General features: G+C 36.6%; 1 protein-coding gene across 1 annotated transcript in view; it reads left to right on the plus strand.

The window, feature by feature from the left end:
• Positions 1–15,637, plus strand: part of SMC3 (structural maintenance of chromosomes 3) — a 37,821-nt gene extending 22,184 nt beyond the window's left edge. Inside the window, exons 14-29 of the mRNA XM_049645732.1 lie at positions 2,011–2,114; positions 2,426–2,525; positions 2,949–3,109; positions 3,432–3,573; positions 4,897–5,047; positions 7,133–7,285; positions 8,890–9,041; positions 9,629–9,787; positions 10,514–10,621; positions 11,129–11,237; positions 12,007–12,254; positions 12,339–12,551; positions 12,893–13,084; positions 13,241–13,418; positions 14,516–14,622; positions 15,218–15,637. Of these exons, the coding sequence (XP_049501689.1) occupies positions 2,011–2,114; positions 2,426–2,525; positions 2,949–3,109; positions 3,432–3,573; positions 4,897–5,047; positions 7,133–7,285; positions 8,890–9,041; positions 9,629–9,787; positions 10,514–10,621; positions 11,129–11,237; positions 12,007–12,254; positions 12,339–12,551; positions 12,893–13,084; positions 13,241–13,418; positions 14,516–14,622; positions 15,218–15,289 (2,349 nt within the window). The 3' untranslated portion in view covers positions 15,290–15,637. The remainder of the gene's footprint in view (positions 1–2,010; positions 2,115–2,425; positions 2,526–2,948; positions 3,110–3,431; positions 3,574–4,896; positions 5,048–7,132; positions 7,286–8,889; positions 9,042–9,628; positions 9,788–10,513; positions 10,622–11,128; positions 11,238–12,006; positions 12,255–12,338; positions 12,552–12,892; positions 13,085–13,240; positions 13,419–14,515; positions 14,623–15,217) is intronic.
• The last annotated feature ends 8,136 nt before the right edge of the window (positions 15,638–23,773 follow it).

Raw genomic sequence — 23,773 nt, forward strand, 5'->3', positions numbered from 1 at the left:
TAGGTATATATGTACATACACAGAAGAACCCTCTTACCCATGAGATCTGCACCCAATTGGTTTTTGATTTTTCAGAAAAGCCATAAATGCATAAAATTTTAATACATATGTATATTTATATTTTATGAGTAATACATATATTTATGCACATGTAAAACATACATATATTTATATATATCTTAAGTATTTTGTTTAAACAGGCAAATGTATGCTCATGTACTAATCTTTTTTTTTTCCAATCTTTCTTTTTTTAAGACTACTTTCTTAGAGCATTTTTGGGTTCACAGCAAAACTGAGAGGAAGGTACAGAGATTTACCATGTACCTTCTAACCCCACACATGCGTAGCTTCTCCCATTATCAACACGCCCCACCAGAGTACATACCAGTCTTTTGATGTAGAGTCCACAATGTTTGAGTATGAGTAGTGATTGGAGTTGCCAGGGACTTTTTTGTTATGAGCCACACATGTAAATATAGTTCTCCTTAAAGTTGGATGAGAACAGAATTCAGGGTTCAGTCTAGGATCATACATTACATTTAGTTGTCATGTTTCTGTTCTCTTTTTTAATCTGGATCAGTTCCCTAGTCTTATTTCTGCTATGTATTCTATATTACACGTTAATACATGCATTTATGTGTTATATAGTTATTTACCCTGGTCTTTTAGAGTTAATTTCCCCATTTAATTCAGTTTTTAGGGAGTCATCTTTAAGTATATCCAAAACTGAATCAGGTTTTTAAAGAAACAGCTCTTTCCTTTGTCTTCATATTCTCAGTTTAATATTTAATGTAATCACAGCATAAACAACAAAATGAAAACATAGTGGGAGCAAACACAACTGGTTCTGTAATCATAAATTACTGGTAGTGGGGCCCCTGGAGGCTCAATAGGTTGAGCGTCCGACTCTTGATTTCAGCTCCTGATCTCTGGATTCATGGATTTGTGAGATTGAGCCCCACTTCGGGCTCTGTGCTGAGAGTGCAGAGCCTGCCTGGGATTCTCTCTCTTCCTCTCTGTCTCTGCCCCTCCCCGGCTTACATGCACATTATCTCCAAATAAATAAACAAACTTCAAACAACTGGTAGAAAAGTGATCAGGGGTAATAGAAAATATCTCCTAGGCTCAAAATTCCAGTGTCAGGATACTTTATGGAGGGAATGGAAAGCACAAGTTGATCCCGGTAGTTAGTTATTTGGAAATTGATTAGTATAGTTTTTAGCTGTGATAGCTACATGTCCTTTCTTGGAATGAAGAAAATGTATTATTCTTGAGTTCATGGAAACAACCTCAACAAATGCCTTTTTGAAACAGCCTGGTGATGAGCGAAGATTTTTCAGTTTTTATTCATTCTTTCTCAAGCTTGAACTTCATTATTTTCCAGTATTTCAGCCACTCCTTCCACTGATGAAGTCTGACCTTTATACTGGATAGAGATAATATTATAGTGCTGATTGCATTATGCAGAATAACTTTTTGCTTCTTAGTATAATCCTAACTCTTGTGTTCTATTGTATATGTGTAGAAGGAGTGGTGTGAAAAGTATTGACTGCGGTATTTTGAGAATTTGTGAATGTATTTTTTCTTCTGAAATTCTGCGGTGTATACTATCAAGTAGAAAGGTTTAGATCATTAGTGAGCAAGTTAATTTTATTTTAGCAGTATTTTACAGAGTAATTCATTCTGTGGTTTATGTTTTCTCTTGATGTGCACTTGTCTAAACACATTTTTAAAAAAATAGAGTTGGATTTTTTAACAACTTCATTAAGGTACAGTTGGCATACAATAAATTGCATGTGTTTAAAATGTACCACTTGATAAGTTTTGATACGTGTTTACATCTATGAAATCGTCACGACAATTAAGATAACAAGCCTGTTCATCACCCCAACACGTCTCCCATTCCTCTCTCCTGTGTTATCCCCTAGCAACAATGACTGATCTTGCTGTCGCTGTGGATTAGTTTGCATGAAATTGGTTTTTAAATTTGAATTATTTTTATTTCCATAGAAACTGGATCAGGATCTTAATGAAGTCAAAGCTCGAGTAGAAGAACTGGACAGAAAATACTATGAAGTAAAAAATAAGAAAGATGAATTACAAAGTGAAAGAAAGTTAGTATAGACTAAAATATGCCTTAATTTTTTTGAGTAATGCAAGTTACTGGGTGTTAAATGGTCGTTAAGTCATAAATGAACTAGCAGCCCTTGGCTGGTTCAGTCGGTGGAGCATGCGACTCTTAATCTCGGGGTTGTGAGTTCAAGCCCCATGTTGGGTATAGAGATTACTTAAAATCTAAAAAAAAGTTATAAATGAACTATTCAAGTTTGATTTTTTTTTTCAGTATTTTATCCTCAATTATATACTGTTGGTGCCTATTCTTAATGCTTTTGTAATTAAAGACAGTCTAATTTTTATTGATCAGTTATTTGTGGAGAGAGGAGAATGCAGAACAGCAAGCGCTTGCTGCTAAAAGAGAAGATCTTGAAAAGAAACAGCAACTTCTTAGAGCAGCAACAGGAAAGGTGGGCAGGTTCTTTTCATTACTTCACTTTACAATGAGCCAGTTATTACACAAGAATATTAGTTTTCAAGCTGTAAGTCATTGGTTCCAGGTAGTAAATAAGAGTGCAAATCACTTGTCCTATAAATTTGAAATGATGGGTCTTGTTTAAGCAGCCTTACTACCACCCATACTGTTAATTCTAGCACTTTTGATGTTTAGATGAAGAACCTATTTTTAATATTAGTATCATAGACTAGAACCCATAATATAAAAGTATTTCATGTAGTTGGCATTTTTCAAGGGGGTGAGGTATTGTTGGGGAGGGTGTTCAGTTTAATCTCTGGAATATTTTTTAACGTGTAGAGTAATGGGTTTATTTCTTACCAGAGGGGTGCCATTGGCAGTATTATTTAAAAAATTTTTACCTCTGACAATTTAACAGGCTATTTTAAATGGAATAGACAGCATAAACAAAGTACTGGACCACTTTCGTAGGAAAGGAATAAACCAGCATGTTCAAAATGGCTATCACGGCATTGTGATGAATAACTTCGAATGTGAGCCTGCTTTCTACACATGCGTGGAAGTCACTGCGGGCAACAGGTGAGGTTTTTGTTTGGTATTTTGAATTTTTAAAGGAAAGAAGGAATAAGAATAAAAAGCTTTTTGGAGTTTTAGTACAATATATCTCCCATTGCCTTTTATCCTAGTTGCTTATTTAACTTTCTGGTTAAAGATGTAGGCGTTAAGTGTTCCTAATTGTAGTTCTCTCCCTACCCCCATTGGAATTTTCTAAGTAGTTTCCCTCCCACCCTACCCCAGTTCAAATTGGGTTGCATAGAAAAAAACTGAGTTGTTTGCTTAAATGTTTATAGCACTTTAAAGTCTAGCAATACAAATGTGTTTTGTTTTGTTTACCTGTAAGGTTATTTTATCACATTGTTGATTCGGATGAAGTCAGCACGAAGATTTTGATGGAGTTCAATAAAATGAATCTTCCTGGAGAGGTCACTTTTCTGCCTCTTAACAAGTTAGATGTCAGGGATACTGCCTATCCTGAGACCAATGTGAGTTGGTGTGTGTGAAGGTCTACCTTTCAATAAGTCATTTTTTCTCATGGTTAGTCCATGCTAGTGCACGGGCACTGTGCATTAGGATTCACTGATCTGTGAGATAAGCATGGTTTCTTCCCATGTAGCATAGGGATGGGAAGGGAGACAGGTCACAGCCAAGACATGAAACAAATCATTGCAAATGTGTAAAATGTTAAAATACATAAGCACAGGGTACTTTGAGAGAGTATCCCAGGTGACAAAATTAAGAAGAAACTCCTGAGGAACTATCATTTGAAGTGAATATATTCTAAGTTTTCTGAATATGCTTTTTAAATGACTTATAAATAAAAATGTCTACCAAGATGATAGGACCTGAAAGCATAATGTTGCTTTTGTTACTTGCTAGTATACATTTATAAATGGATTCAAAATATTCCTCAGATACAATTCTTAAAAAAAATGTAATTGCTTTGAGGGTATTTGGTTTCAGAATGTTGATGTATTAGCAACGGTTCTATCCTCTAAGGTTAAAGCTGAAAGTCTATGAGAATGATAACAACTTAGGTGGAACAGTGAGAATCTTATAAGCTACTTAAAGGGTCCAGCTTTTTCTTCTTCTTTTTTCTTCTCTTAAAGGGTCCACACTACTAAGTGTCCGCGGTGTTTTATTTCTTGTTTTCCATGGTAGCTATATTGGTGTTCTCTTTATAATTATTGATTTAAGCCTAACATATTTGTTGCATTGTTCTGTGTATAGGATACATTTCCTAATGTGAAAATTATAAGTCTTTTTCTAACAGTTTAGAAGAGTGTAAAAGAAAATTTTATATGAAAAAATATTTTTCTGAATATCTAAGACATATATATAATGAAAACATTTTGAGGAAATACTATTAGTTTACATTTATTTGGCCTTTCTATGTGACAGATGCTGTCCTGTGTGTTTTACATATTATTAGTTTGTCTGGTCTTAACAACTTAAGAAGGTACTATTATCACAGTTTTGTAGGTGAAATAACTATTAAATGAGAAGTTAAGCAGCTTGTCCAAAGTATACATCTAGTGAGTGTCAGAACTAGGATTTGAACTTGTGCCACTGACTGTGGAACCACTGAATTCTTTGTCACTATGCCCTGATCTTGAAAATCTGTACATGAATACAGTTTCCCAGATATTTCAGTAGAATGATTTTTCTAACTCCTTCAGAGTAAAAATAGTTTTGAAATAGGCATTTATGTTTCTTTGTATTTCATAAAGATGTAATTCGTAATTCTGTTAGCATGTTTTAATTAACTGTGTTGTGATCTTTTTGCTGACCAAAATATTCATTTTTAGGATGCTATTCCTATGATAAGTAAACTGAGGTACAATCCCAGATTTGACAAAGCTTTCAAACACGTGTTTGGGAAAACACTTATTTGTCGTAGCATGGAAGTTTCAACCCAGCTAGCACGTGCTTTCACTATGGACTGCATTACCCTGGAAGGTTTGTAATAGTAATTCTTGGCTTTGAACAAATAAATTCAGTTTTAGTTTTAAGTATTTCAAAATTCATGTGCCTTTGTCATTTTTAAATAGTTGGTTTAAGTCAGAGTCCAAACAGGTTCCACAATTTTATTTAGTTGATGTCTGTCTTAAGTATAATCATTTGGTCTATAGTAGGGGTTCTTAACCTTTTTTGCACTGTGGACTTCTTTGGCTCTTGAGTAAAGTCTGTGTACCCTTTCTCAAAATGTTTTTAAGTGCATAAAATACTTTGGATCACTAAAGAAACTGTATTGGCATGGTAATCACAGTATTTTTTCAAATATGACATAGTAATTTATTCTTGAAGGTATTCAGAAACAAGATTTAGCAGTGAATCTAATATAATTTTGAAGTACTGATACATGTAAACAATATTTTGAGATTTCCAGCAAGTATAATCTTATAGCTGTTATATAGAAAATAGCTGTTATTTCTCCTGGTAACAAAGTTACAAGTACTGATACTAGCACTATAGTTCTTGTTACAGAGGGAATTGGTAAATTTCATTTTGAAGTTAGTATAAAAATAAACAAGTAAATTTTTTTTCCTACCAAGTCATGGATTTCCTGAATTTTATCCATGAAGTCTAGGGTCTAGGTTACGAACCTCTGGTGTATAAGTTTACCTGCCTTCATTTTTTAATTTTTTTCCTTCTCTTTATAATTTATATGTTAATGAAAGAAAGTAACCCCCCCCTCCGCTTTATCTCTATAGACAATTTTTTTTCGTTTTGAACTACCTCTGAGAATAAGTTATAAAATAAATACAGTTATGATACTTTATTTCTAAAGTTAAGTATGTGTATCTTCTAAGAGTAAGGATATTCTCCTTAATGGCCACAGGTATCGTAACTGTTACACCTAAGAAATTTAACATTAACCCAATAATATCATCTAAAAAGTATCTACAGTAAAATTTTCCCTAGTTGTCCCAAAATATTTTTCTGTCCAGGATCTAATCAAGGATGCATGGAATGTCTTCTGTTTGGATTCTTTCAATATAGGACAGCTCCTCCTGTTCTCTCATACCCTCAGGAAATTGACTTTTTCATAGAATCTTCCATTTTCTGGATTTGTCTTATTGCTTCCTCATCATTAGATTCAATTTAAACATTCAAGGTGTATACTTCTTGCATCACACAATGTCCCACTGTTAATCATGCTAAGTTTGACCAGTAGCAATCTCTGAGTTATAAAGGTACCGTTTCTTCTTCATAATTAGTAAGTGATATGTGGGACTATCCTTTAAGAAAACATGAATATCAGGTTCCTTGACAACTTTTTTCCAATGGTTTAGCTTCCTTTGCTAGCCCTTGCCTGACTCAGTTAATACACCGGGGGATTCCAAATCGGGATTCTTAAATTCTGTCAAGGTTTCTGTATTTACTAACTGTCACTCTTCTGTAAAGAAGAACCTCTTCCCTTTTTTTTTTATTTTTTAAGTAGCACTGTGATTCGTGACTTTTTTTTTTTATTGTGTTACTGCATTGCCATTATTGTTTGCTGTTCAAATTTTCCCAAATATGGCCAGTGGGAATTCCAAGCTCCCAAGTCCTGTGTCCTGTTGACATGTCCCCATTAGTTTTTATTAGCACTTCTTTCCTTTCTGGCAGATGTTCAGACTCATCTAAAAGGCACACTTTTTTTTTTTAATGTTTATTTTTGAGAGAGAGAGAAAAACAGAGCATGAGTGGGGGAAGGGCAGAGAGAGAAGGAGACACAGAATTAGAAGCAGGCCCAAGGCTCTGAGCTGTCAGCCCAGAACCGGAGACAGGGCCTACATCCTTGAACTGCTTATAGATAATGACCTGACCTAAAGTCAGATGCTTAACCAACCGAGCCACCCAGGTGCCCCTAGAAGGCACATTTTTTAAACAAAGATTTTAACAGTTGGAAAGGAAAAGTTTTTCAGGCTGACTTAAATCCCTTCTAATTCTCATTAAATAAACAAAGCTTTAGAATAGTTGTTTGATTATAAATCAATTTATCATTGAATAAAGAAGTTGTTATACAGAATATCTACCTTTCTTATGCTTTGTTTGTAGGTGACCAAGTCAGTCATCGGGGTGCTCTCACTGGAGGTTATTACGACACAAGGAAATCTAGACTTGAACTGCAGAAAGATGTTAGAAAAGCAGAAGAAGAACTAGGTGAGCTTGAAGCAAAGCTCAATGAAAACCTTCGCAGAAATATTGAAAATATCTTTTTGTCCTGTGTTGCTGTGGAGAACTGTGTTTGGGTTAGAATATATAATCTTTTGCATGTTAGGTGTGTTTTCTTACAGACATACAGTGAGAAAAAGATTCTTCATATTTGAGTTTTCTTTAAGCATAGAAGCTTATTTGTCAAAACTTATTAACTCCTGAAGACGGGGAAAAAACTATTTTAACATTGATTCTTTGATTAGCTATTAAATAGGTGATAGCAGTGAGTCTGTTTATGAGAGCAAAGAACCTGAGGTACACTAAAATTTAAGGGGACAGAGGAAACTGAAGAAGATCAATCAGAATTGTAGAAGGAAAACCAGGTTATTGCTTCAAGGAAGAAGGGTTGGGGGCATCAGTAATACCATTATACTGCAAAGAAGTTAAATATAGGGGTTGAAAATGTGCATTCGATTTTACTACTTCAGAGTCATTTGATACAGATTTAGTATTAGTGGAGGAAATGGCTGTCAAAGTCCAAGTCTTAGTAAACAGTATTCTCCGTTCTTTTAAATAAAGCTGGTGTTCCATAACGAGTGGCTAGTTTAGCTCACAGCAGGAGCGTTGTACTTGTGCATTTTCTTAAGATAACCATGCTACTTTGGTGTAAGGCAAAAGTGCTCAGTATGTACTTCACATTATGTCACACAATTTGAAAAATATAGGTACTTGATGGGTGTCTGGCTTGCTCAGTCAGTAAAACATCCAACTCTTCATCTCTGGGTCATGAGTTCAAGACCCACATTGAGTGCAGAGATTACTTAAAAATATATATATAGGTATTCCAGCATCAAGAACAATCATTTTTACTGAGTGAGTGAATCATTGGGATATTCTTCAATGAAACTGGCAGTTTTTTTAAGTGATTTTATAGCTTCTGTGTCATCAGTGCAAGCAGCAGCACAGAGAAAAAGGTAAATAAACATGTTAGTCTGGACTCTGCAGGGGTCTGTAGAGCATCTTTAGAACTGCCCAAATTTGGTAAGATGTTGGCACAAAGAAAACATGGGGAAACACTAAGAAAGGAGGATATTGACAGCATACATCCACTACCTTCTGTATTTAATAATCCAGTGAGGTGGTATTATTTGTCTACATTGGGCAAGGCCTCCTCTTCATACATAACTACCTTATGTGGTGATTTAAACATAATAGATTACACAGTAAATATTTTTTGAATGAGAGATGTAAAAGATAATATTTAGATTCTCCTTGGATTTCCCAAGAATTTATATATTTATTGTATATATGTAATATATATAATATATATATGTAATATATATAAAATACATATATGTAATATATAAAATTTATAAACATTATGTAAGTAAAATTATATATAAATTTGTATATATTTATATATATATTTTATATGTAACTTTAAGGAAAATCTGTAAGTTATTTTGAGAGAGAAATGGTGGGGTGAAATGTTTTAAGCTTCTTTATGATTAAACACATTTGGTGTAGTATTTAATTCAGCATTGTTATGGTCCATAAATCTGAGGAAATAACTTTTATTTGGAGGTAAAGAAAAGGAAGGGGATACACAGTGTTTTTAAGAGATGTTTTTAGAGCGCATTTTCCTTAGCCTTGTATATGGATTAATAATGAAATTGATCAGTTGATGAACCAAATGCAGCAGATAGAGACGCAGCAAAGGAAATTTAAAGCATCTCGAGATAGCATATTATCAGAAATGAAGATGCTCAAAGAGAAGAGGCAGCAGTCAGAGAAAACCTTTATGCCAAAGGTTCGTAAGTATGTCCCATTCACTACAGATTTAATTACTTAGAATTGGGGTGGACCACGTGTTATATTGGTTGTCCTGTCAGTAATCATTTTTGTCTATTAAGCACTGCTTATGAAGTTGAATATGTGGTTGCATTTTATCCAGATTATATTAAAACAGGGTAGAAACTGAACTATTACTGTTGAATTACAAGTGATAATACGTATGTCTCAGAAACTTGTAGCAGTTTTGACAAAAACTGTTTAGATGATCACTAGTACTAAACAGTTTTTTAAAAGATTTTTCCAACTATACCACCCTAAACATTCTAGCAGTCTTTTCTTTTTGTTCTTATTAATATTCAAGAAGATTTTTATACAATTTGGTCATGGAATATGATTTATTCCACATACCCTGATAGTATTGTATCATAAATATTTTTCTTACTGCTATTTAGTTCTATTCAAATTTAGCGGATACCTAATAGTTACTTGAGTTGATATGATTTAGTTCACTTTAACATCAAATATAGATTGTTCTCAGTTTTTCACTATTGTAAGTAATACAGACTAATACCTTTATTAATAAATGTATGATCTGTCACATAGCAACGTAGCTTACAAAGTTTGGAGGCAAGTTTGCATGCTATGGAGTCCACCAGAGAATCATTGAAAGCAGAACTAGGAACGGACTTGCTTTCTCAACTTAGTCTGGAAGATCAGAAGAGAGTAGATGCACTCAATGATGAAATTCGTCAACTTCAGCAGGCAAGTACAACTGACGAAATTCTAATTAATAATTGGCTATTGTGAAAATTTTCTTGCTACTAAGGGATTGTAAAAAAAGGAACCTTGAGAAAATAGGTATGTGAGACTGGGACTTCTAATATCCATAAGAGTAAATAGGTTTTTCTGAAGCATTCTGGGTATGTTAGGATTATGCAAGAAATCTTCATTTTCTTCCATCTTATTTAATGTACATTTATTATTAGTAAGATTGACTTGTTAGTTTTGCTGTCTTTATTGATGTGACCACTTTTACGCATGTAATAATATTGTTTTGATTAAACATTTTAATAGCATTTGATTTTTGAATATGGAGATGTAAACACTAAGTCCAAAAAATGAAAAGTAGGTAAAGTATTTTTTGCAGATGTCTTATAAAAAGAACCAAGCTGGGGTGCCTGGCTGGCTCAGTCAGTAGAGCATATTACTCTTGATCTTGGAGTTGGGAGTTCAAGCTCCATGTTAGGTATAAAGATAACTTAAAAACAAAATCTTTAAAAAGAAAAAAAAAATGAACCAAGCACACAAACTTAGCATTCTGAATAGATAAGAGAGAAAAATGAAGAAAATATAGGGCTTTTTTAGAAGGATGTAAAACTCGATTGCAGCTCATTTGAACACAAGTAATGGAGAGGACAGCAAATAAACAGCATTCCTGTGTGGGAAATGTGAATTCCTATGTAGACAGATAATACTTTTTTTTTCTAGGAAAACAGACAGTTGCTGAATGAAAGAATTAAATTAGAAGGTATTATTACTCGAGTGGAGACATACCTGAATGAGAATTTGAGAAAACGCTTGGACCAAGTGGAACAGGTATGTTCTTTTTTGAGGGTTCTTTGATGACCGTAACCTTTTGAAAGTACTTACACACAAGTGGCTCTGATTGAGAGCATGTGCTTTGGGGACAGAAAGACCCCCCTATCCTGGGTTGGAGTTCTAGCACTGCCATCTAATGTATGATCTTGTGCAAGCAAGTACTTTAATATTACTAAGCCTCAGTTTCCTCTTGTGAAAAATAAGCATAACAGTAATGCCTGTTGTGTATGATTATCCTGGCACATTCTAGGTGATCAGTAAATGTTAGTTATTAATGTTTTCTCAGTAGTAGTCCCATGCTGAGAAATTTTCTAATTATATTACTTTTTTCCCCCTTTTAATGAATACTGTAAATATTTGTAGTTATACAGAGTGTACTTTCTAGTTCTCCTGAATGTTTATTCAACATAACCGCTATCAGAAACTGTTGAAGTCATAACATTTTGAAACTAACAGAATTCATATTTTGTGGTTTAATGGTTTTAAGTTCCTTTTATGTTACAGGAACTTAATGAACTGAGAGAGACAGAAGGGGGTACTGTTCTCACTGCTACAACTTCAGAACTTGAAGCAATCAATAAAAGAGTAAAAGATACTATGGCACGATCAGAAGGTGAATTTTTATTTAGTAGAAAGATTTTTGGGGGGGTGCCTGGGTGGTTCAGCTGGGTAAGCATCCAGCTCTTGATTTCAGCTCAGGTCATGATCTCATGGTTCATGAGTTTGAGCCCCTTGTCGGGCTCTGCACTGACAGCACATAGCCTGCTTCAGATTCTCTCTCTTCCTCTCTCTCTCTCTGCCCCTCCCTGCTTACATGCTCTTTCTCAAAATAAGTAAACATTTTAAAAAATTAAATTTTTTTGTAGTTTGTTAAATTTAGATTATTTGATAAAATTGTTTACTACACAATGAAATACCCAAATAGGCAAAAGCATATACTAATATTTTTTCTGTTTTCCATCAGCATAAATAATTTATAGTGGATGGAATTTAGTGGGTTGGTTATAAATTGTAATCTCTGTTTTGTTGGAAAATGTTTGTGACAATTTTATGAGAGACTGTAATTATTTTATTGCCAGAAGTGTGAAATAGCCGAACTAGTTTCTTATCACCTAGTTGCTGAGAAGAAAATTATTTTTTTAGTTTTTTATAAACATAAACATTCAATAATGTGAAATAATATACTTGAGTGACTAATGTATACTCCTATTTTGTCCTGAATTAAGTGTTTCATAGATTTACACAGTAAAATTTAAACAAACATTATGAAAAACTAAAATCTACTTATTTTGATAAATTTGGCCATTAAAATCTTTGGTTAAATAACAATCTAGCTTTAAAATAGGTATTATGGCCTAATTTGGTTTTTTCCCCCATTTTAGATTTGGACAATTCCATTGATAAAACAGAAGCTGGAATTAAGGAGCTTCAGAAGAGTATGGAACGCTGGAAAAATATGGAAAAAGAACACATGGATGCTATAAATCATGATACTAAGGAACTGGAAAAGATGACAAATCGACAAGGCATGCTGCTGAAGAAGAAAGAAGAGTGCATGAAGAAAATTCGTGAACTTGGGTCACTTCCCCAGGAAGCATTTGAAAAGTACCAGACGCTGAGCCTCAAACAGGTAAATCTTCTTGGTTTTAAATGTGAAGTCTTGTTGCAGATTTCTCTGCATGTGAATTTATTTATACATTTTTCCTCTTTATAGCTGTTTCGAAAACTTGAACAGTGCAACACAGAATTGAAGAAGTACAGCCATGTTAACAAAAAAGCTTTAGATCAGTTTGTAAATTTCTCTGAGCAAAAAGAAAAGTTAATAAAACGACAAGAAGAATTGGATAGGGGATACAAATCAATCATGGAACTGATGAATGTACTTGAACTTCGAAAATATGAAGCTATTCAGTTAACTTTCAAACAGGTATGTTTCTATTTTGTAGTTAATATGTACACAAGACAAAAACTTCAGCTTTTAGTTTATTATTCAGTTTGCAAAGGTTTTAAAGGTTTTTTTTCCACTGATAGGTGGATCTAATACACATGAACAAATCCCCGCATACAGTTTTCTAACACAGTAACTAGAATATCCTGCACGGCTCTTAAAAGAATTTAGTTTGTTACTCTTGTTTTTAAGATTAAACAGTATTTATGATTGTTTTTAAATATTTGTCTTTGCTTTAAGAAATAATACGTGCAGTTCCACCTAAGCAAAATTTATATTTGAATTGACACTTATTCATTCATTCCTTCCTTCATTTTAAGGTATCTAAGAACTTCAGTGAAGTATTCCAGAAATTGGTACCTGGTGGCAAAGCTACTTTGGTGATGAAGAAAGGAGACGTGGAGGGCAGTCAGTCTCAGGATGAAGGAGAAGGAAGCGGTGAAAGTGAGAGGGGTTCTGGGTCACAAAGCAGTGTCCCATCAGTCGACCAGTTCACTGGAGTTGGAATTAGGGTAACAAACCTTTATATCCAGTTTCCCTCAGTACTACCGTAGTGGGATTTGTAGAATGTTTTATAGATTAAATTGGTGCATTGTTGTATGTGACTTAATTTTAGGAGGAGATTATGATTTTACCCCTTTTGGTTACTAATTAAATGGTTTTTTTAGGTATCATTTACAGGAAAACAAGGCGAAATGAGAGAAATGCAACAGCTTTCCGGTGGACAGAAATCCTTGGTAGCTCTTGCTCTGATTTTTGCCATTCAGAAATGTGACCCAGCTCCTTTTTACCTGTTTGATGAGATTGACCAGGCTCTGGATGCCCAGCACAGAAAGGCTGTGTCAGGTAATTTTGGGTTATACTGGACGAGAACTTAACAATGATAGCTTGCCTCTTTTGATTGTGACTTCTTGTTGCCTAACATACTTGGGACTAGACAGGGTATATATTCAGTAAATAAAATTTCTTTTAAAAGTTTTTAAAAATTTAGTTTTAGACTAGTTTACAAAGCTTAGTTTTGTGAAAAGCCAACGTGTTTCTTGGAGTCTGTTGAAAATCCTAACTTCAGTTAAACTTCACACAGAAGTCTCTTATATTAAAACTTGCTTTTCTTAATGTTTGAATAGCTCCTGGCATAAAGTGTTGATTCTGTATTTTAAAACCTAAATTTAATCTTTAGTAAACTCAAAACCTCTTTGGAGAAGTGGGCAGCAGGGGAAGGTTCTTTTGTTGTTGTTGTTGTTATTGTTGTTCATCTTAGAGACAGTGCATGAGCAGGGGAGGGGCAGAGAGAGTGAGACAGAATCCAAAGCAGGCTCCAGGCTCCGAGCTGTCAGCACAGAGCCCGTCTCCGGGCTCAAACTCACAAGCCACGAGATCACGACCTGAGCCAAAGTCAGATACCCAACGGACTGAGCCACACAGGTGCCCTGGTTGTTCTTTTTTTGTGAGAAAGCTTGTTTTGCTCTGACGTTTTTAATACTGTGTTGGTAAGTAGCTGCTACTTCATATTCTGTAAGTTCGTGGACTAAAGATTTACCCCTAATTTAAAAGATTAAGTTGGTAACGTTTGCAGATGTATGCATGAAAAATAAAATCACAGGCTGTTTTGGATTTTAGGTAAAGAGTAAAGATAGTTTTTTAAATGTTCAGATCTGCTTAAGGCCACCTGGATGGCTTAGTGGATTGAGCATCCGACTCTTGATTTTGGTTCAGGTCATGATCCAAGCATCAAGATCAACGCTGAGCATAGAGCCTGTTTGGGATTCTCTCCCTCTCTCCCCCTCTGCCCCCCTTCCCCCCTTCCCCCCTTACGCATGTGCTCCTACCCTCTCCCTCCCTCCCTCCCTCTCTCTCTCTCTTTCATAAAATAAAATCAAATAATATTTAAATGTTCAGATCTGAGAAAAGGGTTTTATTAAGTTACTATTTCTTTTTTACAGATATGATTATGGAACTTGCCGTACATGCACAATTTATTACAACTACTTTTAGGCCTGAACTGCTTGAGTCAGCTGACAAATTCTATGGTGTAAAGTTTAGAAATAAGGTAAATTTTTTTTACATGAAATTTAAGTTCATATTTGTCAAATTCTTGTTTTATGTTACTTAAATCATGAAAGAAAACCTAGAAGGTTGTTGCTTCTCTTACAATGAGTTTGTAAAGAAAAAGCTTTTCCTTCAAATGCCTACGAAGTTTAGCAATTAGTTTTATAGCATCCATTGCATTGATTTTATTTTCATTGGCATTAAGAGACAATATCTTCCTGTCTTGTCTATTTCGTGCACAGCTTTTAACAGTTAGATACACTCCTTTATATTTTGCCCATGTAGCTCTTCTTGATCTCTTCAGCCTCAAGATTCTTTGAAATAGCAAAATAATAAAAACTGAAAAAATGTGGCTCAATAGTACTTAGTACTTACCTGGATCTTCAGAGTATTAAAATGAAGAATATTTTATAAACAAATGTACTGAACAAACACCATTGTAAAAAGTCTTACCGTCAGTGTTTTAGAATCATTTGTCTAGATTTATAAAATTTATAGGTGATAGGCCATGTGTTTTAAATATTACTCTATACAGTGAGAACATTGATTTTGTCTTGAAGATTTAACAGACTTTGTTTTTAACATTTATTCTTCAGGTTAGTCATATTGATGTGATCACAGCAGAGATGGCCAAAGACTTTGTAGAAGATGATACTACTCATGGTTAATTGGAAAATATTGCCTACTGGTTTGGAAGATGTGTATAGTAATATGATTCTGATTCCCAGGAACTGTACATTTAAACCTAAATATCTAGTCACTATTAATAGTTTTCAGATTTAGAGCATATACAGCCCTTTTATATTTCTGTCCTTGTATTTTATAAGATACTCTGTAATGTTACATTTCTACTTATAGTTTAAGAATTTTATTTCCCACACAACTTTTTGTAAAGTGTCCTGCTCCCGTTTTAAATCTTTTGAAACATGCTAAATATTCTTTGCTAATTATTTTATCAATTATATTGCCTCTTTTTTTATAGCTTCAATTAAATTGGTTTTATGACTAATTTAGTATTTTATGTGGCTTTTTATTTATAGTTATGTGACTAGAAACGAATTTTTCTTTAATATCTGCTTTTTATTTTGCCTAAGAAAAGGTTTGCCCTCACCTAAAAGATTTTTTAAACACGGCTTCATATTCTGTTAAAATACATCGGCGATTCCCAATCCTGGCTGCATGCTTAAATCCATGGGAGAGCTTTAAACTGCTGGAGTAACACTGCTGACTGACATCTTTCCCTAGACCAGTTGAATCGAAATCTTTATGGAGTGGGGTTCTGGTCATTGTTGGTTCTAAAGTTCTCCCAGGTGATTATGACCTTTGGTGAGGATTAGAACAGTTGCTTTAACTCATTGTAACAGTCCTTTAAAAATTACTTTAAATTTAAGAGGAAAATGTATTTACTAGAATTTGGGAACATAGTTTTAAGAGTAGCTAAGAACACTAAAGCCAAAACATTGAGCCATAAAATTTCCTTGTTTTACTGATTAAGTAAAAGTTTGGGAAACTTTATTTTTGAAACTTTTTTTTTCCCCCCTCAGATGAGGTCTTTTTTTTTTATTATGTTTTTTAAACTGCTTTGTTGAGCTAAGATTCATACATTATAAAGTCCACCTGTTAAAATTGTGTGATGGAATACTTCTTAGTATATTCACAAAATTGGGCACCCATCTCTACAGTCTAATTTTAGAACATTTTCATTACCCTAAAAAGAAACTCTGTACGTATTAGTACTCACTCTGTACCTTCCCCTCCCTGCATTCCCTGGCAACCATAAATCGAGTTTCTGTCTGATACTATGGATTTGCCTGTTTTGGGCATTTCATATAAATAGAATCCTATAGTGTGGGGCCTTTTTGTGACTGACTTGTTTCACTTAGCATGTGTTTTTGTTTTGTTTTTACAGGTTTATTTATTTTTGAGAGAGAGACTGTGAGACAGAAGGGGAAGAGAGGGAGACACAGAATCCAAAGCAGGCTCCAGGCTCTGAGCTGTCAGCACAGAGCCCAATGCGGGGCTTGAACTCACAAACGGCAAGATCATGACCTGAACTAAAGTTGGTCACTTAACTAACTGAGCCACCCAGGTGCCTCATCACTTAGCGTGTTTTTAAGGTTCATCCATGTTGTAGCACATATCCATAATTTGTTCCTTTTTATTGCTGAATGAAATCGCATTTAGGAATATATGGCATGTTTTATCCATCCATTAGTTCAGCAGTACTGGGGGTTAAGACTTAAACATATGAATGGAGGGGGGGTGGGCACAGTTCAGCCCATAACAATTACCATGGTGCATTTGTCACTCAGCATGGGTGCATTTAGTTTATCATCTAAGCTCCAGATTATATTCAGATTGCGCCAGTTTTTCCACTAATGCCCTTTTTCTCTGATTCCTCAGGGGGATTTACAGTACATTACATTTAGTTGTCATATCTCCTCTGGTCTGTGACAGTTTCTCAGTCTGTTTTTCCCACCTTGACAGTTTTGAGGAGTACTTTTCATGTATTTTATAGAATGTCTCCTATTTGGGATTTCTGTGATTATTTTTCTCCTAGATAGACTGGTGTTAAATAATACAACAGGGGTGAAGTGTTCCCAACACATCATATCAGTGGTGCCTATTATTAACATGTTTTACCTTGATGTTTACCTTAATCACCTTCCTAAGATCATTTGCCAGTTTCTTCCCTGTAAAGTTACATTTTTTTTTTCTATTTAACTCTATTCTTTGGAAGCAATTCACTAAGTGCAGTCCACATTAGGATATTCCTATGACCTTGAGGGTCACCTGGGTGGCTCAGTCAGTTAAGTATCCAACTTCGGCTCAAGTCATGGTCTCATGGTTCATGAGTTCGAGCCCCGCCTCAGGCTCTGTGCTGACAGCTCAGAGCCTGGAGCCTGCTTCAGATTCTGTGTCTCCTTCTCTCTCTGCTCCTGCCCCACTTGAGTTCGGTCAAGGCTATTCCTATGACCTTGAAAATCTCCCATTATTCTAGTAGGGTTTTTTTGGTAGATTCTTTGGGGTTTTCTACATGGACAAATCATGTTATCAGTAAATAGAGACAGTTTTAGTTCTTCTTCTTCAATATATATACCTTGTATTTTTCCTTGCTGATTTTTTTTCCCCTTAGAGTTTATAGTCATCTGCAGGAGGGCTGGTTTGTTAGGAGCTACTCCTCCCATTAGTGGAAGCCAGAAATCCCTAAAGAGGCATTTTTAATTTTTTTTTTTTAGCGTTTATTCATTTTTTGAGATACAGAGACGGAGTGTGAGCGGGGAGGGGCAGAGACAGAGAGAGATACAGAATCCGAAGCAAGCTCCGGGCTCTGAACTGGCAGCACAAAGCCTGATGCGGGGCTCAAACACACAAACTGTGAGATCATGGCCTGAGCCAAAGTCAGACACTTAACCAACTGAGCCACTCAGGTGCCCCCTAAAGAGGCATTTTTAAAATGAGGAAGTAGTTTTGTAAATTTAAATTAAAAATCTACATTTACTTTGAGTTTTCATTTTGACTAGCTTAATCTAGAGTTTAAATGTTCAGTATATTGTTTATAGTTTTGCTATGATATAATTGATCTTCCTTGACAGAATTGGGTGTAAGAAATATTCTGTGTAGGTCCCCATTCAAAAGGGTTATGTAAGGGGCACATGGGTGGCTCAGTCCATTAGGTGTTGGACTCTTGATTTCAGCTCAGGTCATGATCTCATGGTTTGTGAGATCGAGCCCCATATCGGGCTCTCCATCCCAGAGCCTACTTGGGATTCTCTCTCTCCCTCTCTTTGACCCTCCCCTACTCATGTGCAAACCTGTGTGTGTGTTCTCTTTCTCTCAAAAACAAACATTTTTTTTAAAGGGTTATGTAGGCGTACTATCTTTCCAATATTCCTAAAATGTTCCTTAGCCATCTCCCCAGGAATATTCATTGAGTCACTACATATAGAGGTTGAAATGGTTGGTGTATAGTTTATGATATATAGCTTTGTTCTTTGATATGGGAAACCTCCATAATACAGATTTTGGCAAGGGATGTTACATGTATAGCATCATTCTAGAACTTAATGTTCTTAAGCATCTCCCCAAGGATATCCAATATATAATGAAACTCCAGTGAGTTTGTAACAATAAGTACCTAAACAATGGAACATAGAATGTAAATATTTTTAAAATCCATATTCTTTGCTAAATCTTAGTGATGACATAAGATTCAAATGAATAGAAACCACTAATTCTAATGAATAGAAAAATGTGGGAATGTACTGATTTTCTAAGAAAATGATGGAATTTATAGAAGCTGAGTTTACTTTGAATAATGTTTTAGAAGTATAGAAAAGATGAAAGATGAGTTTTGAAGGATTTCTTTTTTTCAACCAAGTAATAACTTTTTAAAAACATTTGGTTAATTCTAATATTATCCTATATATCAACTAACTGGAATTTAAATAAAAACTTGAAACACACAAAAAAAAACCACATTTGGTTAATTTTTAAAAGGAGTTTCTCTCCTAACTGGATAGAGGACTGTCAGCTTCTGACAAAGGGAGAATACCAGTGTTGAGGAAAAGAGAACAGTATTAAGATTTCACTGTCACCAGCAGATGGTCTCCTTGCACAGGGAGCAGCATGGCATTGCTGGGAGGCTTGCCACAAAGGTGCGGAAAGTGTGCTCTGTCTTAAGGATTCTTCATCTTTACCTTTTACTCAGGCATAAGTTCTTATCCTGGAACACAAACCACCCAAGTCTGTGTGTTTCTGCTGAGTCTGCCCTGTTAATAAAGCAGGGGAAGACTAAATGGAAAACCGATGCATTAAAACCGATGCAGTTAAAATTGGTGACAACACACTGTTAACCCAATGCCTGGAAAATAGGTTTTTCTTTCCCTGTTTGAGGATCTCTCCTTTTTGATTTTTAATTCTATGTAAATCAGCTAGAAATTATCCTCTAGTTTTGTGTGAAGATTAAGCAATAGTGATTGCCTTGTTCCCTAGGTTTCATACTTTTTGGGGAGAAAACAGTAGCTTTCCTTTCCCTCTGGGAAAAATGGTGGGATCTGCTTCATTGGTCTTTTGCCTACAAATGTGTTACGGCCTTTGTTCTGGTCACGTGAAGAAATTTTCAACAAAGTAGATTGATTCAGTTAACATTTCTAGAAGGGATATTGAGTATGGCAGGAGCTGAAGATTTTGTAAAGCATTTGCCCTTAAATATAGCTTTTTTTGTCAACACTTTCAGCCAAAAATATCAGGACCTTGCACATAGGATATATTATTTAGACCTAAAAGACACAAGATTTTTTATTTTTAGTCTGATTCTTTAATTTTGTAGATGAGAAAATTTGAAGCCCAGGTTAACACCCAGGTAAGTGGGGCCCAAATGACTGAAGACACACAACAGCTGACTTGCCTGCCTCGGTAGAGCAGACTTTCCGGTAAGTGAGGACTTAGTTCTCCCTAGTTAACTATGAAAATGAAGTATCACATTTGTACAGTGCTGATTGATCCTCTATGTTATACAGAGTAACAGATTCTAAGGGTGAGTGAGTCACCACCTTCTTTTATTTTCTTTACCCTTTCCCTCCATACCCTCCTCCCTTTTTCTTTAGACTTCACCTATTTAGGTGGAGTCTGATCATTTGTCTCACTTAATGTCCTAGGGGGACTGGATTACTCCTAGCTGCCAGTCTTCTGCATGCAAGATGCCAGTGTTGCTCCATAAATCTGCCACCATGTGGCACTCAGTCTCCCCTTCCTAGAGACAGAGAGTCTCCTGGGTGTAAGAGCCCTTGTGGCAGCCAGTAAACCACACAGGGATACGAGGCAGCACAGAGGTTAGGTTTGCAAAGGGAACGTGGATATATTTACTCCAGTCATCGCATTGGTTGGTAACGTCTATTGCAAAGAGAACATTATTAGCATTTGAGTGTTCTCTTATGGATTCCATGTGGTTTCAGGCCAGTGCCTGGTATGTTGATTACGTAATACACAAACGCTTCAAGTGTGCAGTGATACCAAGTCCAGCCTTAGCCTCGAAATTAAAGTCTGAAATTACTCAGCCGTTAACAATGATGGTTATAAAGACGGCTAACATGGAAGTGTACGTATAGGTGAAAGAGAAGAAAAGGAAAATTGAAGGACATGGGTTTAAGGCCAAATCATTTGGGACGAAGTTCACAGAGACCATATGTAACATTGTAAAGGACCATGCCACTTCTAAGGCAGAAGCCTTTGCTAGGAGAGAATTTCCCAACAGGAATCTGTCAGACCTCCTCAGAAGTAGAACGAGGACTGCAAAGGTTGGTAAGGTTGAGGCTTTGTCAGTGTGGTCTATGCTGCTATTTTCTTCTCCAAGTCTCAAATCCCGAGTTACTTCATTTATTTCCAGAACCGCTAGAGGGGGCCCTTGACACATGCCAGCCCCTCCTTGGCCTTTCTCGGTCTAGTTTTCAAACGAGTTTCCTCTCTGATTCCTCATTAGTAGAGTTCCAGGAGCAATGAGAAGGTCGAGATGTGATATTCCCGAGATTTCTCTATTACAGGAGTTTATGAGCTAAGTGATAACTGCTTGCAGCTCAGTCATAAATTGGATGTTTTAGCCAAGATACCTAGCACTTAACAACAGGTTGTATTGCTATTTTTGAAAGGTATGCAGCAGCTGTTTAACGGGACCTTCTAACAAAATGGCAACCCTTTCTTCAACAGTCCCTCTTTATTTCTCAGAACAGCACTTTTTCCGCCCATTCCTTCTGAATCTCATATACACCCAAAAGAGATCGTCTTAGTGTTCCTTACATACTGTTTCTGACTCACCCGGCATCCCTTACTTGAAACGGCTTCACTTATTATGTTGCTTTTCATTTTACCATTTCTGAATCCTCTCCTGACAAGACTGAGTCCGAATTAGGGTCTGTTAATTTGCTCACAGAGTGACTCACAGAGGGAATACTTGCTGATTTGGTTTCTTGTTAGAAGTCTTATTAGAACCCCTGTAGCCCGGGAGAAAATCCTATCTTTAGGATTGTTCCAGAAGTCCAGTTTGTATACCACTTATGAACGGTGTTCAGGAGCACAATGTGCACATACAGCCCTGCCTTCTGTTTCTCACCTGGGGTCGCACAGTGGCCTAAATCTTATCCCGAATGATGCTGACTTTCTGCCCCTGCTGTGAATACTGGCACTGAGCATGGATGGCCTTATGATGGATGGGAGTTTAAGGTACAAGTAGATAAATATGCAGTGTGGTGTTTCAGTTCTGAGAAGGAGGGTTCTGAGGAAGGTTCTGAGGAACCTCCAAGATAGTGAAACTACTGACATGGATGCCAAAGAGGCCTTTCCTATGACCCTTTGTTCTCTTTTTCCTGTGGACATGCTCCTGGGGTGTCTGTCTAACCCCCGCCTTTAGCTGAGACGTTTGATTTCTGGTGACAGTCTTGATCCCTTGAGCAGAAGCATGAAGATTACAGTCTTTCAGAGACTGTGTCTTTGCTACATATTGATTCATACAAGCTAACCTTGTTTGTGTGACTTAATAGTTACTAGTTACCTACTAAGTACCCGACAGGCCCTTTTATCATCTCGCTTAAGGACAGAGGTGGGTGGCGTTAACCCCAACCTCCAGAAGAGGAAATTGAGCTTTCGTGAGGGTGAAGTAACTTGCCTAAAAATTCCAGTTACAAAGTGGTGGAGCTCAGAATAGAACCCTGGTCTATCCAGGGTCCACCAGATCTCTCTGGCTTCCTTTTTAAAACTCAAAATGAGGGGGTTCCTGGCTGGCTCAGTCGGTAGAACATGGGACTTTCGATCTCGAGGTCATGAGTTCAAGCTACATGTTGGGTGTGGAGCCTACCTGAAAGAGGAAAAACTCAAAATGAAGTTGATACCAAAACTTGCAGCTTGACCAGCCACAATACAGAGTGAGAGTCACCTCTGAACCAGTTGGTTTCAGAGCTGTCTACAAGTCTGAGGAGTATTTGTGGAGTATTTGTCCTTTCCTGCAGCCCCCCCCCCCCAACTTCCATCCCACTCTGCCCCCCAGAAACGCCAGGCTGTAAAAGCAGAAGGCTTTATTGCAACAAGATCCTGGGCCATGCAGGCTCTTCCAGGTGATACCCAAATTTGCAAATCCCAAACCAGGTGCCCCCTTATTCCTCTCACTCTGCATGACTCACGTGCATTTTTGCAGAGTATGGTGCTGGTTGAGGGCTTTTGATTCTGGAATTCTCTAGCATTAACCTTTAACTCCTCTCACCTCCCACAATCCTATCCTCTGCTCCCAATTTCTAAAAGGCAAAGGTTGCACATTGAGCGATGCCACTACCTCACCCCCCTTCCCTGACCATGCTGCTTAGAGCTCAGCTTTCCCAAAGAAGAGCCTGGGTTCAGTTCTCACCCTCCAGTTCTGAAGAGCAGAACTGTGATACTGACCCCTTAACCCCCACCACACCATCCCTTTTCTCTTTTGGTCCTCAAATCCATTTAATTATTCCTCACTTTGTGGTTTGCAGATATAGGAGGGGTTTTAGGCAGACACTTGAGACATTTGAGGTAGAGAAGGATATGGAAGTTGATAGAACTAAGAATAGTTCCAGGTCACCAAGTTGTTAAATACAGTAGTGCAGGGGCAGGTGGAGAAGGTGACGAGTCTGTTCTACAAGGCTGAAGGCTCTGGGGTCTCAGGAAGTCACATCCCCTTTTTGGGAACCTCTACAGTCTTTTCTTGCTCCAACAGACTGAATCTAAAGCAGAGAACTCTGTCCTCTGAAAGCTGTGCTCTTGCCCATAGTTTCATTTCCCCCTGTCACGTTCAAAACGAAAACTTTTATTTATCTTAAAGTGAAATCTATTCGAGACCTTTTACTCTGTAAGAGCCATGAGCCTTGGGACCATGTCTGTCTTTTGTTGTTTGTCATTTTTATCCAGTGAATGTTTGTTGAGTGAATGATTGATGATACACACAGCTGGCACTTACTGAGCGCTTCCTATACGCCAGGCTTTGTGCTGAGTGATTTATATTCATTACGGCGGACGAACCTTACGACCCCGAGAGAAAAGCTGTTGCCCTGGTTTTCCAAAGAAAGCCACCGAGCCTCAAAGAAACTGTTTGCCCTCACGTGGCCTCTCATCCCTGAGTGGTGGCAGCTGGGCCCCAG

This window comes from Panthera uncia, chromosome D2, assembly GCF_023721935.1.
Source record: "Panthera uncia isolate 11264 chromosome D2, Puncia_PCG_1.0, whole genome shotgun sequence".
NCBI classification, from domain to species: Eukaryota; Metazoa; Chordata; class Mammalia; order Carnivora; family Felidae; genus Panthera; species Panthera uncia.